At 50.0% G+C, this 18,279-nt stretch overlaps 2 protein-coding genes across 2 annotated transcripts in view; one reads left to right on the top strand and one right to left on the bottom strand.

Moving 5' to 3' along the window:
* Positions 1-301: 301 nt before the first annotated feature.
* Positions 302-18,279, bottom strand: part of Dpy19l3 (dpy-19 like C-mannosyltransferase 3) — a 68,848-nt gene continuing 50,870 nt past the window's right edge. Inside the window, exons 13-19 of the mRNA XM_051162184.1 lie at positions 17,813-17,935; positions 17,095-17,206; positions 16,298-16,354; positions 12,727-12,809; positions 5,154-5,286; positions 2,653-2,811; positions 302-463 (exon numbers count right to left, since the gene is read on the bottom strand). Of these exons, the coding sequence (XP_051018141.1) occupies positions 302-463; positions 2,653-2,811; positions 5,154-5,286; positions 12,727-12,809; positions 16,298-16,354; positions 17,095-17,206; positions 17,813-17,935 (829 nt within the window). The remainder of the gene's footprint in view (positions 464-2,652; positions 2,812-5,153; positions 5,287-12,726; positions 12,810-16,297; positions 16,355-17,094; positions 17,207-17,812; positions 17,936-18,279) is intronic.
* On the top strand, positions 11,096-12,009 carry LOC127203420 (60S ribosomal protein L5-like). The gene has a single exon (XM_051162182.1). The coding sequence runs from the start codon at positions 11,099-11,101 to the stop codon at positions 11,990-11,992; it is 894 nt and encodes a 297-aa protein (XP_051018139.1). The 5' UTR covers positions 11,096-11,098; the 3' UTR covers positions 11,993-12,009.

Raw genomic sequence — 18,279 nt, 5'->3', positions numbered from 1 at the left:
GGCCTGTCAGCTACACTCACTCACAAATGGCCCATGTTCACTGCAAGTCACAGGTATTTAAACAGGCACTCGTTTTCCAGGCCACCAGTGGGTCATGCAAGATCCCCTCAACGACGAAATCACCAGCCAGTCTTGGGCAGGTGCGCCTGTCAGCCTACGAACACCCCCGGGAAAGACGGAGACAGGATGGCCGGACTTGTGGGCAGGCTGCCTGCAAGCCCAGCATTCATGCCCCGCTGCTGACTCACAGACGCTGACTCCATCGGCCGTAGGTGCACTGCGATTTTAAGGATGGACATGGTTACTTGTTCCTGGACAGTTTGTAGACGTGGAATGTCCTGTTCTGGAACACTCTAGTGAAGTGAGCCGTGTAGGAGGGCAGGTTCCTTTTAATCTCCTCACAGAAGCGAGGGTGGTCCGCGGGTCTCAAGTCAGGTTCACTCTCTCCTGGCCCATCCATCTCCTGAAGGCAAAACAAACCCAAATACAACATGAGTGGTGGTGGTGAGCCCTCATCCATCCGTCCACCCACCTACCCATCCATCCATCCATCCATCCATCCATCCATCCATCCATCAACCTATTCATCAACTCGCCCATCCATCTATCCATCAACCCACTCACCTATCCACCCATCCACCCACCCAACCATCCATCCATCCACCAACCTGCTGATCCATCCATCCACCCATCCATCCATCAACCTGCCCACTTATCCATCCATCCATCCACCCATCCATCCATCAACCTGCCCACTCATCCATCCATCCATCCATCCATCCATCCATCCATCCATCCATCCACTTGCCCACCCATCCATTCATCCACCTATGTATCTACCCATCCACCCTAGCTTTTGCTTATTGCTTTGTTTAATCTTGAAACAGGGTTGTCTCTCTCTGTAGCCCTGCATAGCCTGGAACTCCCTCTGAGTGCTGGGAATAAAGGCATGCACCGCTACGTCCAGCCCATATCCTGGGCTTTGGGGACAGGACCTAACTATGTAGCCAGGCTGGCTTAGAACTCTTAATCCTCCTGCACTTGCTTCATGAATGCTGGCACTACAGACATCTGCCACAACACCCACTCGGGGAAATCACATTTATAAAGGCAAAAACAAAAACAAAACAAAACAAAACAAAACAAAAACCAAAAACCAAAAAAACCCCCAAAAACCAATCAAACAAACAAAAAACCCAAAAACAACAACAAACCAACCAGGGTAGGTCCTAGGCTTTCTTAGAGAAGTGATGCTGGCCAGGTAAATGATAGTTTGGTGTCTACACCACCTAGAGATCAAATGGTCCATCTCGCTCTTCTCCCTTCAAAGAGCACGTCAAGGCTGGGAAGGAGAGCTCTGAATCATAAGACTTTTCACTGTAAGCTGGGCATGGTGGCACACACCTGTAATCCCAGCACTCAGGGAAGCAGAGGCAGGCGGCTCTACAAAGAGAGTCCAGGATGTCCAAGGCTACTGTTTTGAAAACAAACAAAGAACCCCCCTCCAAAAAAACCCAAAACAAAACAACAACAACAGCAACAAAAGACCCACCCACCCCCACAAAAAACAAAAACAACCCAGAAACCCTGTCACGGTTAACAGCAGATCAGAACCCAGGTCTCCCGTGCCCTGGCTAGCCTTTTGTCAGCTTGATGAGACTAGAGTCAGGTGAGAAAGAGAGCCTTAACTGAGGGAGGCCTCTATCAGGCCGCCTTGGATCAAGCAGACGGGGCATCACCTACTGGCGGATGTGAGAGGGACCAGTCTCCTGTGGGTGATGCCACTGGTGGTCCTGGATGGTATAAAAAAGCAGGCTGCGGAAGCCGTGGAGAGTGAGTGGGTAAGCCGTGCCCCTGCACGGCTTCGGCTTCAGTCCCTGCCCTGCCGCCCCCTCAGGATGGACGTAAGCTGGACCCTTCCCTCCCCAGGCCCTGAAGACCTCGGAACTACAACTGCAGAAGATTCCCCAGCTCAGGCGTCTTTGAGCAGAAGAGCAGCACGCGGGCTCGCCACACGCGCAGGCGCCTACTCTGCTCACCCTCTGGGTTCCAGGAAGTTACTGCCTGTTACTTTTCTTTGAAAAACTCTGAATCTCCAATTCTGCACCTTCAGGTTGCTTTCAGGTTCGGGCTAGTTTCCACTGCCCATTACGTCACACCCCCAAAGGGACAAAGACCTGAGTCAGATCCAAGGGAGACACAGCTCATTCTGTTGTTGGGGGGGCGAGATTAGCTAACCTGAGGCTGTGTGCAGATGGTGGACTAGAGGGAGCAGGGTGTGTGGGCCACAGGGCCTGGGAAAAGGGGGTGGCCTGCTGCCCAGCACTTGTGCCAACAGCACGCCTTGGAGGAGTATGTCTATAGGCAGATATGTTGTATATAGAAGAAAAATATCCTTTACAAGTAAATTTTATAGGGTGCTGTTATCAGTCAAACCTGCCAAGGCAGAGACACTCCACCTGAGTTAAACTGGGGACCCGGAGCTTTCCCATCCCCTGGTCCCCTGGCCCTGCTCCCGCTGCCACTAACGGGCAGGACCTCTACAAATGTCGTTCATTCATGTGGTACAAAATGACGGTCATCACTTCACATTCTCGACGGACTTCTACCCTCCCTGAGGGCTTCCCCAGGAGGAAGGAGCAACAAGCTCACGTGTCCATTGGCGACGTCCAGCAGGTCGCGCAGCCGGCAGCCCCTGTGGTGCCTGCGCTCATAGCAGATGCTGTCCTCCAGGATCACAAAGTCAGCGCCGAAGGACCGCAGCAGCGCGTGCACGTCCTCCGGGGACCTCTTCGCATATATCTGATAAACCTTCGAAACGAGATAAAGGTGGAACCAGGCACACAGGAGGAGGGGGGACATCCCTGGGGGTGAGGCTAAGACCTGACACTCACATCCCCTTGCTGCCCAGGCCACTCTTGTCCTGTCAATCACAGTCTGGAGTTGGGGGATGGGGTGGAAAATTTTTCCAAATGGATACCGGAATTATTTAGTAGGCAGGGGGAAAAATCACCCTGAACACATTTAGTTTAGATGCCAACAACACTTGGATTGAGAGTGAATCACTCCAAGTTTTGAATATATTTCTCACCTTATAATTCTAAGAATTATTAAACATGGCTGAGTCAACAGGATGAGCAAGCAGGTTGGTGGCACCGCTTGGACACATGTGTGGCTAACAGGGCTGGCTTCCTACAACGGTAAGTGGGAAAAGGCCCCTGGCCTTGGTTGGAGCGGGCTCTGTTTGCTTTGCCACTGTTACACCGTGTCCTGTTGGCCCAGGAGGTCCAGGGGTTTACTCTGTATCCCAGCCCTTTCCCTGGGGAATCTCCCAGGGTACCTGCACTAGCAGCCTTCCCCAGGGGCACCTCCTCCTTTCAAGCCCATCATGATGACCCTGAGCAAAGACTTCTGGGAGAAGGCGTCTTGGGGCATGGCACACGGCTGTGAGAAGCACACTTCCTCTGTAGCCCTGACTCCTGATGCACTGCTGTGTGGTGGCCCGGTACAGGGTGAGGCACCTCCATCAGAGACAGGTGAGATGGCCGGGCCATCTGCTCTTATCACCTGCTGAGGTCCGCAAGGTGGCCTCGGCTGAGAAGATTCAAAGTCCTGCCTGAAGGTGAGCGCTGTGCCTGTGGGACCTCCGTGTTTACGGCTTTACACGGGAGAGGGTGGCACTCAGCTGTCAACTCCTAATGGAAACTTCTGTCCTACCGAACGCAGGGCTGTCTGCCAACACCTGAGCCAGATGAAAACCATTTTAGCTCTTTAACTGGCAACATTACGGAGCAGGAGCCGGAGACATGGCTCAGGGTGCACACTGCTCTTGCAGAGGGCTAACGTACAATTCCCAGAGCCTATGTTGGGTGGTTCAAAATTGCTGTGCCTCTAGCTCCAGGGCATCTGACGCCTTTGGCCTCTGTGAGTGCCTGCACACAGGTGCACTGGCAATCGCTCAAAGTACCCTATTTACGCATAGTTAAAAATAAACCTTTAAAAGAAAAGTAATGGTTAGTATAAGCCAGGCACATTAGGACGGGCCTGGAATCCCAGCACTCAGAAGGCTGAGGCAGGAGGATCACAAGTTTGAGGCTAGCCTGGTCCACAAAGTGAAAGCATGTATCAAAAAACAAAATAAAACAAAACCCCTGAAGCTCTATGAATCCTTGTTAATAAAGAGGGAGGGGGAAGGGAGGAGTAGCAGGTACCGTCCTCACTGCTGTCTGGCATATAAACTGAAACCGCCTGCTCAGAGGGTGGTTGACAAAGCCTGCCTACTAAGTTCTGATACACCTAAATGAAGAAAACACACCACAGCCACATAAAGTATTTACAGTTTTCAAACTGGTCAGGAGAGGGGCTGGGGTACAGTGCAACTGCACTGGAATACGTACATCCAGACTATAATGTCAGGAAGAAGGAAGGTGGACTGCAGTGGCTCTTTGTAAGAATAGACGGGGCTGGAGAGATGGCTTGGTGGTTAGGAGCATGTACTATTTCTTGCAATTTGAGGACCCAAGTTTAGTTCCTGGCACCCACATCAGCAGACTCATAACCACTGGTAACTCCAGCTTTAGTGGGATCTGATGCCCTCTTCTGGCCTCTGTGGGCACTGCACTCAAGTGCACATACGCACGCATGTGGGCGCACACAGGCCACGCACAGATGGACAGACAGATACGCTATTTGCCTCTTGGGAAGGCAGTGGGCAGCTAGGATACAGGGATGAGGTGAACATGTTTCAGGCCATCCCCTTCTGTATTCTATGAACTCTGAACTATGTGACCGTATTATCTATTTAAACAGCAACAGCAAACACCCCCCACTACTCCCTATCCCCCCACCCCAGGGCTAGTTTACGAGAGTATGCTCCCACTTCTGTTCCTTTCTTTCCAAAATCACAAGCTCCAAGGCTTTGGCCTAAACGCTGCCTCCCACACATCCCAGGCCGTCCCATAAGAGGAGCACGTGCTATAGCCAGCCCTTAAAAGGCAGAGTCAGGAAGGAGGTGCCAGCCCCATGCCCTTATGTTCCGGCTCCTTCCTAAGCCACACGCTGGAGGTAGTGGCAGTGCATCCAATTCTCATGCAGCAGAGGAGATTTGCCCTCTGCCCTTGGTGGCAGCACAGGGCACCGAAGACGGGCCTCACCGCTTGGGTTCGCTCTCTCAGGCTTTTGTCTTCATAGTGCGGGTGGTTGGTCAGGGTCCGTCCCGTGCACAGCTTGACTCCAGCTAGCAACTGCATGCTTCCAGCAAACACGGCCTTTCTCGGTGTGTTAGAGCTGCAAGTTTTCAGAGTGTGCCAATTAAGTCCAGCACGAACCAACATTTCCAAGAAGACACCTCCCCATTTCAGAGTTACCCAGCTCTGAAAGGGAGTATGAAAGGTCAGGGGCCACACAGACAGCCTGAACTGACACATACATCCATGGTATTTTATGTAAACTATTTTTTTCTCCTTTTTTTGGCTTTCGAGACAGGGTTTCTCTGTGTAGACTTGGCAATCCTGGACTCACTCTGCAGACCAGGCTGGCCTCAAACTCACAGTGATCCACCTGCCTCTGCCTCCCGAGTGCTGGGATTAAAGGCGTGCGTGCGCCACCACGCCCGGCTCGGGTGTACATTATTTTTGACAGGAAGCATTCTAAATACACCACATGGAGGGTATGTCCCTCTCCTCCGCCCTCGAGAGAAAGAATCTTGTCTTTTTCTCTTAAATTTTCACACTGAGTCTTGCCATGTAGCCCAGGCTAGCCCTCAAAAATCACCATCCTCTTGTCCCAGCTTCTTGCATGATGGGCTGACAAGTATGTCTGGGCAAAATAAGAACCTCAGAAGCTGACTTAGTTCCCTCTGTCTGGCTGAAAGCCTGAGCTGTTACTGGGGACTCCAGGCCTCTGCCCCACTGAGGGATTTACCAGCCGCTCACCAGGAACATCCCATGATATGCTTATCTTTGAGGTAAGAAACAGGACGGGCTGGGGGGCAGGTGGAGGCAGCAGTGGCAGCTGCAGCTCATGCCTTTAATCCCAGCACTCAGGAGAGGCAGCCAGATGTCTGTGAGTTCGAGGCCAGCCTGGTCTACAAAGTGAGTTCCAGGACAGTCAAGGCTACAGAGAGAAACCCTGTCTCCAAACAAAACAAAACAAACCAAACCCTCCCTCACCACCAAACAACAACAAAAGCGGGAGGGCTGCTGTCATGCTGTGTACACGCCTCAAATCTCAGCACTGTGGAGACGGTAAAGGCAGGTGGATATCTGTGTTTGAGGCCAGCCTGGTTCAAACAGCCAGTTCCGGCCAGCCATCACTGCATAGTAAGATCTTGCCTCACAAAAAAAAAAAAAAAAAAAAAAAAAAAGCAAAAGACTAAGAAGGAAAGAAACAAGAGACTTTTGGTGATCTGAGCTAAAACGATGGAGGTAATCCTGAAGGCTATTTGAAATTTAAAAAGAAAGCGGAGCAGGCTGCTGCGCCTTTGGGAAGCAAGGCCTGCAGCCTGCTCCACTGCTGCCGCCGCGGCTTGGAGGCGCCTCATCACATTCTTTATTCTAACTTAGCACTGAGAATCCAGTCTGGACGCAGGCCAGCAAAGGCCGACGGAGTCTGGGGGCAAGACACACCACGCTTCGAGTGATGACACTTACAAATAAATTACTTTTAGAAAACTCGAGTTTTCTTTCTAGCGATGACATCCATGTACTGCTGCTGCGTCCCAGCAAGGCTCCCGGGTGAGGGGGAGGGATGGAATCACAGTGAGTGGGGAAGGAATGACAGACACTTCATCTGCACCCCCCTCACCCCCTTCGCCCCCACTGAAGTCTAAAATCTGGATTCCAACAGAGAAGAAAGTTTAGCATGAGCTTGGCTGGCCTGACAGGCCTGTCAGGATTCTAACAGGCAGATTCAGGAACACAGAGCAGACAAAAGCTTGCTCTGTCCCCCCAGATCTGGAACTTGACACTGGTCCCACATGGTCAGGGAGAACAGGAGGGCTATGAAGGAACCGGAGGGTCTAAATCACTCAGATAAGTCTGTAGGGCAAGAACTCAGTTTACCTCAATTAATGCTCATTTGACACTCACCCTGGGCCCGGTCTACCTTGCCCTACACACATCCAGAGTCTACATTTTAGTTACAGTTGATGAAGGGAATAAACACGAATGAGAGGCAGGGCCACTGCTGTCCCCGGCCAGTCTTCACCCCCTAGGATGCTCCCCATGGTATAACCCTCTCCACCGCAGTAAGCCCATGACAACAATTCTGCACGACACACGCTTAGAACACACAAAAAGGGAGCCTAGTTTCATGTCTGGTGGAGCAGGAGGTAGAGGTGGCCCCGGTTTCATTTGGACTTGAAGTGCAAACCTCCAAGAGGTTAATTACTGCTGAACTAATGGACACTGAACACTTCAAGAAATTTACAGAATTATGCAGACAGGGGAAATGATTCACTAAATACAAAAGGCTTGGGTGGGGGCTGGAGTGGTTAAGAGCACTAGCCACTCTTCCAGAGGAACCTGGCTGGATTCCCGACACCCGCATGGGAGTACATGTGTGTAACTGCATTTCTGGGGATCTGATGTCCCCTGCTGGCCTCTGTAGACAATGCACACACATGGTGCACACACATGTAGGCAGGCAAACACTCATACACATTTAACACATGGGATGTTCCCTAGTACCTTAAGTCTGAACCTAGACAACATGGCTCAGAGCTTAAGAGCACTGATTGCTCTTCCAAAGGTCCTGAGTTCAATACCCAGCAACCACACGGTGGCTCACAACCATCTATAATGAGATCTGGTGCCCTCTTCTGGCCTGCAGGTGTACATGCAGGCAGAGCACTGTCTTTAAAATCTTTAAAAATAAACACACACAAAGCAGTTCTCTCTGATTAAGAGCAAAAGAGATTCAGTGTGTGTTTTTCAGTTGTGCTAACATTCTAAACAGGGCAGGCTCCTTGACTGCAAAGAGACTACTTCTAGTGAAAACCACCTAAAAGCAGGTAATGAAAATGTTGTCCCTCCAAATAGCCCCATCCACATCTATCTCTTAATTGCACAAGAGGATTTCCAGGCAACAAAAAAATGTGGCACTCCGCGATAGGCTGGCAAATGCACGACCTAGCCAGGCAGCTGCTGCTTCAGCCTTGCTGAGGTCAGGTGCTCTCTAGTCACACCCGAGCCCTGCGGAGGCACCGCCTGCCGGCTCTGGCTGAAGGAGACACAAGAAGGCAGAGGGCCCAGGGATCCGATCTCTGCATCCAGGGGTGTGTGTGCTTGGAGGTAAGGCACACCGCGCTGTGAGCACATGGTATGCGGGCGACAGCCGGGTGCTCCAGCTGGCCTCCAGCTCTCTAAAGGTCACTGGGAGGTGGCTGGGGGCTACATATCCAGGACCTGGTCTCCATAAAAAGTCCTTGCAGGCTAAAATGCCTTTATATAAGTGGAGGTAATTAAAATCTGCTGAGAGTTGTGGCGCAAGGCTAAGGCTACAGCGCAAGATCCCACCCGGGAGGGAGGGAGGGAGGGAGGGAGGGAAGAAAGTAAAAGACTCCCTCTTTTGGTTGGTCGTTGGATGTCTCCCACGCTGACCTCTAACCCACTATGTTGCCGAGGATGGCCCTGAACACTCAATGTTCCTGGTTATACCTCCAAGTGCTAGGAATACAGGCTTGGGTCTTTTAAGTTGCCCAGATTGGCCGTGATCTCACTGTGTAGTCTAGGCAGCCCTGAGTGTTTGATCTTCCTGACTCTGCCTTCCAAGTAGATGGGCCTGGTTTATAAATATAAGTGCCCATTCATTCCATAGAAAACTAATTGTTTCCCGCTCCACCTCCGCCCCCGAGACACAGTGTTTCTCTGTGTAGGCCTGGCTGTCCTTGGACTCGCTTTGTAGACCAGGCTGGCCTCGAACTCACAAAGATCTGCCTGCCTCTGCGTCCTGAGTGCTGGGATTAAAGGCATGCGCCACCATGCCCGGCATCCTCACACTTTGTAACAGAGTTTTCTTACACTAGCGTGGGAGACCCATGGTATGTCCCCCGGATTTTTTTGCATGCCCTCCTTAACCCGTCGGTCTTTCCTTGCCCTAGGCAACACCATCACGACTGCAGTGACAAGGGACAGCATCAGTCAGGATGGCAAGGGTGTAGGCACCCCTCAGTGATCATGCTGGGGCCCCAGCTGCAGTTTTTTCTACCGGCAGCACACACAACCTGTGACCAGTCTCCCCTAGGGAGCCAAAGTAGACAGGACAAACCAGAGAGGGTTAAGTGGCTACTGAGGCGGGACATGGTGGCATATACCCAGGCTTCTGATGTCTGGCTACCAGGGGGGCTGAGGCACAGGCTCAACCTTCCAAGCCTGCTTGGGCTACAGAGGGGGAGTTCAAGGCCAGCCTGGGCAACCGAGTGAGGCCCTCCGCCTCAAAATGAAAAGTAAAAGACAGGTCTGGGACGGCACTCAGGGGTGGAATGATGCCCGCCTAGCGTACATGAGGCTCCGGGTTCAACCTCTGGTGCTAATAAATAAATAAATAAGAATATTAAACGTCTCCCCTTACCGTGAGAATCAAAGCCAGCCGAGCACAGCTGATCTGAATGTTGATTTAAACAAACATATTTTGTGTCTAAATAGACCCTACTTTGGCAATACGTTCATCATCACTTAAGCTTGATTTACAAACACGCCAAGCAGCTATTTTTACAAAAAAAAAAAAAAATCATTTCAATTTGAGGGATTTTAAGGGAAAACAGGCAGGACGGGATGACAATGGAATTGATGTTTTTAGAATAATATGAATCTCTCAGTTGCTGAGGATGAAAAAGAAGATGACGGCAATGTAAGCCAACCAGCTAACAAGTCGAAGGCGTACGCAGGCCAAGAGGCTGCTCGGGGGAGGCTCCGTTAGCCGAGGGGCTCTCAGGTGCCCAGGGGTAATCGGCAGCCTCACGGTGCCTTCTTTATACCCAGAATAGCATCTTACCCAGACTTTTGCAAAGACAGAGATGTTGCTTTAAATAGGTTTTGGAGGGGAGAACTTGAAGATAGCCTTGAGTCTGAGACAGTCAGAGGCAAGCCTGGGCTCCACTGCAATCACCTGGACCACAGTCACCTGCAGACACCAAGGATGCTGGCCCAGGGGGAGCTCCACCACCTACAGGACTCGTCCTACAGCTAAATTCCCAGCACCTGTGTTGGGTGACTCACAATAGCCTACAACTTTAGCTTGTGGGGGCCTTTTCTAGACTCTGCAGGTAGCCCCATGCAAGCACACATGCCCACATGCATAAACTAAAGATAAAATAAAACTTAAAAAAAAAAAAAAAAAGACAGAGAGGCCCAGCCTTGCTTTCAGAGGCACACATTGTAAATATCTAATTGATTAGCTAGTACAAAAGTAATTAGCTTTTCTTTACATGAGTAATAACCTTTTTCTATTTACAATAAATACTGAAAGAATTACTTACCCCTATACTATCCACCATGATTTAAACTTAATAAATAAAGATGAAGTGCTGCTCCCCACTAGAAGCATGTCAAAAATTATACTCCTGTCCAGTCAAATCCAGCCTGACACTAGGACTCAAGCCACATAGCTATTAAGATTTAAGTCTCTATAAAACCCAGGCATGGTGCTCGGGAGGCCTCAGCTACCAAGGAGCTGCCACCACATAACTCAAAGCAGTACTGACTGGTACTGGCCAGGAAGCGTTAGTCACGGCACGGCAGGTACCCATGCGCATGCGGCTGCTGCTAAAAGCCTAAGTGATGCAGACGGCGGATGCCTCCAAGGCTCACCTGTGTGTGTGTAGCGCAGGAGAGCGTGTGCCACAGAGCGTGGGCCTGCTGCTCAGATGGAGGCAGTTCACTCTGCTAGTGAGAGCCAGAGTTTCCAAAATAAACTTTGAAGCACACCAGTGCCATTCTGAGGCTGGAGGCCAAGGGGAAGCAACCGGGTCGAGTCAAAAAGAAGAAAAAAACAAAAAGAAAAGCAAGCAAGCAAGCAAACAAAGAAAAAGGGATTAAAAAAAAAAAAAAAAAAGGAGGTCTGCATGGAGCCGCGGTTGCGGGGTTGTGTGTTCCGCAGGATGGGGTTCGTGAAAGTCGTGACGAATAAGGCCTACTTTAAGGGGTACCAAGTGAGATTCCGAAGGCGGCGAGAGGGTAAAACTGACTACTACGCCCGGAAACGACTGGTGATCCAGGACAAAAATAAGTACAACACACCCAAGTACTGGATGATAGTCCGAGTCACCAACAGAGACATCATCTGCCAGACTGCGTACGCCCGTATAGAAGGGGACATGATAGTCTGCACAGCGTATGCACATGAACTGCCCAAGTACGGTGAGAAAGTTGGCCTGACAAACTATGCTGCAGCCTACTGCACTGGCCTGCTGCTGGGCCGCAGGCTTCTCCATAGGTTTGGCATGGACAAGATCTACGAAGGCCAGGTGCAGGTGGCGGGAGACGAGTACAATGTGGAAAGCATTGACGGTCAGCCTGGTGCCTTCACTTGCTATCTGGATGCAGGTCTTGCCCGAACTACAACTGGCAACAAAGTTTTTGGGGCCCTGAAGGGAGCCGTGGATGGAGGCTTGTCTATCCTTCATAGTACCAAACGATTCCCCGGTTACGACTCTGAAAGCAAGGAGTTCAATGCGGAAGTGCATCGGAAGCACATCATGGGTCAGAACGTTGCAGACTACATGCGATACCTAATGGAGGAAGATGAAGATGCATACAAGAAACAGTTCTCTCAGGACATAAAGAACAACATCGCTCCAGACATGACGGAGGAGATGTACAAGAAAGCTCATGCTGCTATCCGAGAGAATCCAGTCTATGAGAAGAAGCCCAAGAGAGAAGTGCAGAAGAAGAGGTGGAACCGTCCTAAAATGTCCCCTGCCCAGAAGAAAGATCGGGTTGCTCAAAAGAAAGCGAGCTTCCTCAGAGCTCAGGAGCGGGCTGCTGAGAGCTAAAGCAGTTTTCTATGAGGATTTTTTTTTTCATAAAGACAATAAACTTATTGGCTAAGCAAATAAATAAATAAATAAATAAGGGAAAGAAAAAGGAAAAAGAAACCCCCCCCCCCCAAACCAAGAGCAGTATCATGCCAGGGTATTCTGAAGTTGTCTTATATTGAAAATCTTCTTATTTTTTTAAAAGATTTTATTTTTATTATTTATACAGTATTCTGCCTGCACACCAGATCTCATTATAGATGGTTGTGAGCCACCATGTGTTGCTGGGAATTGAACTCAGGACCTTTGGAAGAACAGACAGCGCTCTTAACCTCTGAGCCATCTCTCCAGCCCTTAAAATCTTCTTGATGAGCTGGAGAGATCAGTGGCTGAGAGCACTTGTTTCTTTTAGAGGACCTGATTCCATTCCCAGCACCCACATGACGACTCACAACCACCGAGGGCACAAGACAGACACGCAGACACCCACACACATAAAAATATAATTAAAACAATTTTAAAAAAGAAAAATGCCTTATTTAAAAAAAAATCATTAATTGCTTTTTTAAAAATTTGAGACAGGGTCTCTCTAGGTAGCAGTGGCTGTCCTGGAACTCTCTAGGTAGACCAGGCTGGCCTGGAACTCACAGCGATCCTCCTGCCTCTGTCTCCCGAGAGCTGGGATTAAAGGCGTGCACCACCACACCCGGCTTATTCCAGGTTTTAAGCTTAAAAGAAAAAGTTCTTCTTACTTGATCCAGTTCATCAGCTCCACTGTATCCGGGTCATAGAATTCTTTCAACTCGGAGAGTTCATCCATCATTCCTGGCCAGGACTGAAATTAAGAAAAAAGAACAAAAACAAACATGCACCCTGGTTAGCTGTCACTGAGATTAAGTAACGGAGGAAGAGAAAGTGTGTATCACACAGTCAGGAGCCAGTGGCAACTGCTCCCCAGAACGGCTTTAGCTCTGCAGGGGTGAGTGGAAGATTAAGAAATTCCAGAATCATCCCCGCTGCAGTGAATCAAGGGTCAGAGGTGCAGTCAGCTTTTACATACAGACTTTATGCTGCTTACAACCACAACCACAGCAACCACAACTACAACCACCTGTTAGGTTCAGTGGCTAAGGGTACTGGCTGCTCTTGCAGGGGGAACGTGCCACCCACAAGGTAGCTCTCAGCTGACTGTGATTCAGTTCCAGAGGATCTGCTGTCCTCTTCTGGCCTCTGTGCGTGTTGCAGGCACATGGTGCACAGACTTACACATAGGCACACATACAGGACCGGCTTTCACACAGATGTCCTTACGAGCATCACCACAAGACAGACGGTGCAGCTGGGAGCATCACTATCAGACCCATTGGTGGCTGAGGTAGCCGGGGTGAAAAGCAGCAGAGCCGTGCCTCAGAGCCTGCTTCTAGGTGCAGCCTGTTCTCGTGGCGGGGTCATGACTATTTTGGCGGGTGAATTCTGACGAGTGCTCTGGTTCATGCTAATAGAAATGCTGTCACAACTGGAGGAACAGGTGGAAATCGGACTCTCCGGGAGCACCAAATGTATCAGACTTCGTTATTTATGCTGCGGGTCAACTTGTGTCACTTAAGGTTATGCAGGCACAGTGTAAAAAAAAGAACACTCCTGTCTGCCACTTATCAATAAGTGGCACTAACAATAAGTTCTAGTTCATTAATCAATTAAATCTTAATTATTCTCAAATGATGGTGGGCCAAGCACCACTTCGCCCTATTTGTTCTTATTTTGGTTGTTTTGAGGCTGTGTCTTACTCTGTAGCTCAGGCCGGCCTCAAACTCCTGACTCACTCTACCACACTGACTTACTATACACACACACACACACACACACACACACATACACACACACACACACACACACATTTCTTTTTCTCTTTTGGTTTTTCGAGACAGAGTTTCTCTGTGTAGCCTTGGCTGTCCTACACTCACTTTGTAGACCAGGCTGGCCTTGAACTTACAGTGATCCACCTGCCTCTGCCTCCTGACTGCTGGGATTAAAGGCATGCGACACCATATCTGGCTATTTATATATTTTTTAAAAATTCCTTAAATAATATGCAAATAAAAACTAAATGTCACTTTTTCACAGAATGCACTAGATTAGCTGGGATTCCACCAATCCACTAAGCTAACAGAGAGCAGGTAAATGCTTTTAATCTCTGCCTTGGAGGCGCCTGGCACATGCTTTCCCATTTGGACAGGATTATCCTAGAGAGAAGAATATGTCCCACAGTATGACTGGCAGTAAAACTTAAGTCAGACTTCAAATAAATACCCCTGCCACTTAGAGAAAATCTTAATAGTTGGCACAGATGAAGAACAGTTTTAATGTCATGGGAAAACTCATGTCTATATCTGTCTATATTGTTAATTTTTCTCTCTGGTCTTGTACTTTACTTTTTTTTTTTTTTTTTTTTTTTTAAAGGCAGGGTTTCTCTGTGTGGCCTTGGCTGTCCTGGAACTCACTTTGTAGACCAGGCTGGCCGCAAACTCACATAGAGCCGCCTGCCTCTGCCTCCCGAGTGCTGGGATTAAGGGCAAAGGCCACCACTACCCTGTTTACAATTTTTTTTTAAGACAAAGCCTCGCCCACTATGTAGCACAGGCTGTCCTGTAATTCACTCTGTAGTCCAGGCTGCACTGAACTTACAGAGATCCCCTGCCTCTGCGTCCTGAGGCTGGGATCAAAAGCGTGGGCCACCACATCTAGTTTTATTTCGCGGATTTTGAGATGAAGCAGCTAAGGTATTCTGTACAGTGCGGGCAGAGGCATCAGGCCGCCCGCCCAAGGCCTGCGTGCCGCTCTCTCACCCCTGGGCCACCTCGGTAGCTTCGGGGAGGGAGTATGGACTTTCCCAGTGCTTTCACTGGTGCAGCGGTCTGTAGAGCGATGAGAGAAACTTTGTTCTCACCAGGTAGAGCGTACGACAGTGACAGGGTGTCACAGGGGGAGGAGCTTTGAGCATTAGGAGGCACTGAGTCTGCTACTGGGTCTGGTTGGCGCAGGCCAGTGTCCCAGACACGGTTTTCCCGTGAGGAAGCCCCAGTGCCGGCACGGCAGCAGCCTGTCTCCACACATCACCAGGGCTGGACTCCATAGGCCGCGTACATATGTAAGTATGTGCACACACATACCTGTGTGCACGCTCGCGCGCGCGCGCGCGTGCACATACGCGCGCGCGCACACACACACACACACACACACACACACACACACACACACACACACAATCAGTCCCCAGTCCCACACAGTCCTGTGCCCACAGCTGTAGTGTTGACAACTGAACTGGGCCTGGTGGGCTTTGCCTGTGACAGCAGGTGTTCTGTTGACAGGACACACTGACTATCAAACACAGTTTCCAAGCCCCAAGCCTTTAGGTTATAGAACCTCACATCACAATAGAAGCAAGCCAGCCTGGAGCCCGAGCTGCGGGCTAACTCTCTTGACCCCCCTGACAAATCAGGGCCTCTCTGCAGAAGCCTCCAGTCCACTGCCCTACCTTAAAACCACAGGTAAACTTATCAAAAGATGTTTGTTTGGTTAAGAGAGGGCAAGAGTTCAGATGGATTAAACACTTTGTGCTGTTTTCCCAGGTGATGATTCAAGGCCTGTAAACCTCAGAGGTAACAAAAGAGTCACCAAGTGGCCAGTGATCAACGTCTTAGAACGCTTTCAAATCGGCTAATGGAGAATGAGATGTTTGTCACTGCTCACTAAAGTGTCTTTGGGTTGGGGGAGGGGCCAACCTTTCTTTCGGTTGTTTAGGTTTTGTTTTGGGTCTCACTATGAAGCCCAGGCTGGCTTTGAACGCTGGCTCCCCCACACAGCCTCAGTGCTGAGATTTATTTCTGGCATGCGCAAGCACACCTGGCCCTAGACACTAATCGCAGGGTTTACTGCCTGTGTCCTGTCTGGGCCCTTCCCCCCTCCTCCCCTCCCCCCCCCTCGCAGCCCCAGAAGAGGAGCATCTAATCAGTGGGTCCTATCTTAAGACCGCTCACTCTACGTGCTATAGGCCCCAGGAGAATCTTTTTTTCTGCCTTACTTGTTTCGAAATAAGTCTGAAAAATACTTTCAAAATCTGCTTCAAGCAAGAGTCAAAATTAACAGCATGGCTTCCTCCCTTTCTGAATGGTCTTTTTACCATAATGTTTGACCCCTAAAATCTACGGTTAACACTGACTCTCCTATCAACGCCAGCCAACTCAACAAGATGCGAAGGAAACCTTCACAGACGCCCACTAAGGCCGTCTGCTGCCGGACACAGACCGGGGAAAGCAGCCTTACCTTCCAGCACAGGTACAGCAAGGTGAGGATGGGCACCGAATACCGCAGGACCCAGACCTGTGGGGCAGAGACTCTATTTAGATGGCGCGTCTGTGCACCTCTCAGGCCTCAGAGCCTGGCGCTGTTGATGCACGCACACCCTCCGAAGACAGAGACAAAACAAGATGCACTGAAGGACGCATCAGTCTCCAGCTGCCAAAGCCCTGAGCTGGGCGAGCCACCTGCGGCTTCTACTGTCCTGCCACCCAGTGAGCGTAGATGGCAGAGCGGTTGGTTCTTAGCTATGGGCTGCTCGGCCCTATCACCCAGATGCCGGTAAACTATTTTTTAGGAAAATGCCCTATAATAATGATTGTAATTCTGGACAATGGAACCACTGGGAAGTTTTAGTTTTAATTTCCCTTTTGTATTGCATTGCTAAGTTTTGTGTATAGTGGGCATATCTGACATGCAGATCTAAGTGACTTGATGTAGCTTAAGACCAGACTCGGCTTTGTTCCCGCCTTGAGTTCCTGCGCTGATTTCTCTCGGGGATGGACTGTGACCTGGGACGTGGAACTGCGTAGTCTCTCCTCCTCAAGCTGCTTTTGGTCATGGTCTTTTATTACAGCAACAGAGAGCAAACTGAGATGGAGGGGACTCGCAGGGGTGTGTGGGAGATGGCAGAGAGTGCTGACAAGTAGCTAGGATACATTGTACACACGTATGGAACTGTCAAAAAACTTAAATGAGTAACATAAGATAACTTAAAGTTATATAGCTGTTTCCAACTGACAGACAGGACGGACGGCACTGACCCTCTTTGGGTTACAAAGGTGAACCAGCCTCAGAAGCAATTCCCAGATCTCAGAGCTGCAGAGGCCGAAGGATGCAAACACGCACATGTGCGAGGTCCACAGGTACTTCATCCTGGAACAGCAGAGTCAGAGGTCAGCAGCCTGTGCGAGGGAGGGAGGGAGGAGGGGGGAGGGAGAGAGGGAAGGAGGGGGGAGGGGAGAAGGGAGGGAGGGAGGGAGGGGGAAGGGAAGGAGGAGGCTCACACACACTGACAAGGCAGTCTTGAGGCCCACGCTAGCGCTAGCGGGCTACCCATTCATTCCAGCACTTTCAAGGCGCGATCACACAGGTAAACTGAAGGACGTTTGCAACCAAGAAAACCACAGACGGAAATACTCCACAGAGGGAAGAGGACATGGAGGGCAGATCCCTGGGGGCAGAATCACCGACAAAGGCGACTGCCAGGTCTTGAATCCTGCAGCTAGATAACATTAATTAAAGACCTGTCAAGTTTGGCTCAGCAGTTAAGAGCACTGGCTGCTCTTCCAGGGGTCCTGAGTTCAATTCCCAGCAACCACACGGTGGCTCACAACCATCTGTAATGAGATCTGTTGTGCGGGTGTACACGTAGGCAGAACACTGTATGTATAATAAATAAATCTTAAAAAAAAAAGAAAGAAAGAAAGAAAGAAAAGACCTGTCAAGTTAAATCAAAGACATGAGGGGAGAAGGAAGTACCTCATCGTACTCAATGCCAAGACGCCGAAGAGAACGGTGTGGGTTAAGTTGTAGGCGGCTTCCGGCTTCAGGTCAACCGCACGCTTTCTTGTCTGACCCATGGACTGCGGACCTGCAGAGTCGCTGGGGGAAACAGCGAAGAGCAGCATTGAGCTGGATGTGGAAGTCTGACTTAGGTAGACCTTGGCTTTTCCCGTACGAGGAAATGAGTTAGCATCGGATGCACCCCTAGATCCAGGGAGCTCAGCAGGCTCTGCACCCCCGGATCCAGCGAGCTCGGCAGGTTCTGCACCCTGGTCAGCTGGCTCTCCCGCGCTGGACGCAGACGGGGTCCTGTCCACCTGTGTGTCTATAATAGCATTAACTATGCTGTCTAGAAGAACTTTCCTGTTTCCAGGAATAAGGCTTCTCTTGAGCTAGCTTGTAACTGATGAGGTATTTCCATAGTTCCTTTTTAAAAAGATTTT

The sequence above is a fragment of the Acomys russatus genome, chromosome 19 (genome assembly GCF_903995435.1).
Source record: "Acomys russatus chromosome 19, mAcoRus1.1, whole genome shotgun sequence".
Classification (NCBI taxonomy): Eukaryota; Metazoa; Chordata; class Mammalia; order Rodentia; family Muridae; genus Acomys; species Acomys russatus.
This window is presented reverse-complemented; position numbering and strand designations above follow the sequence as displayed.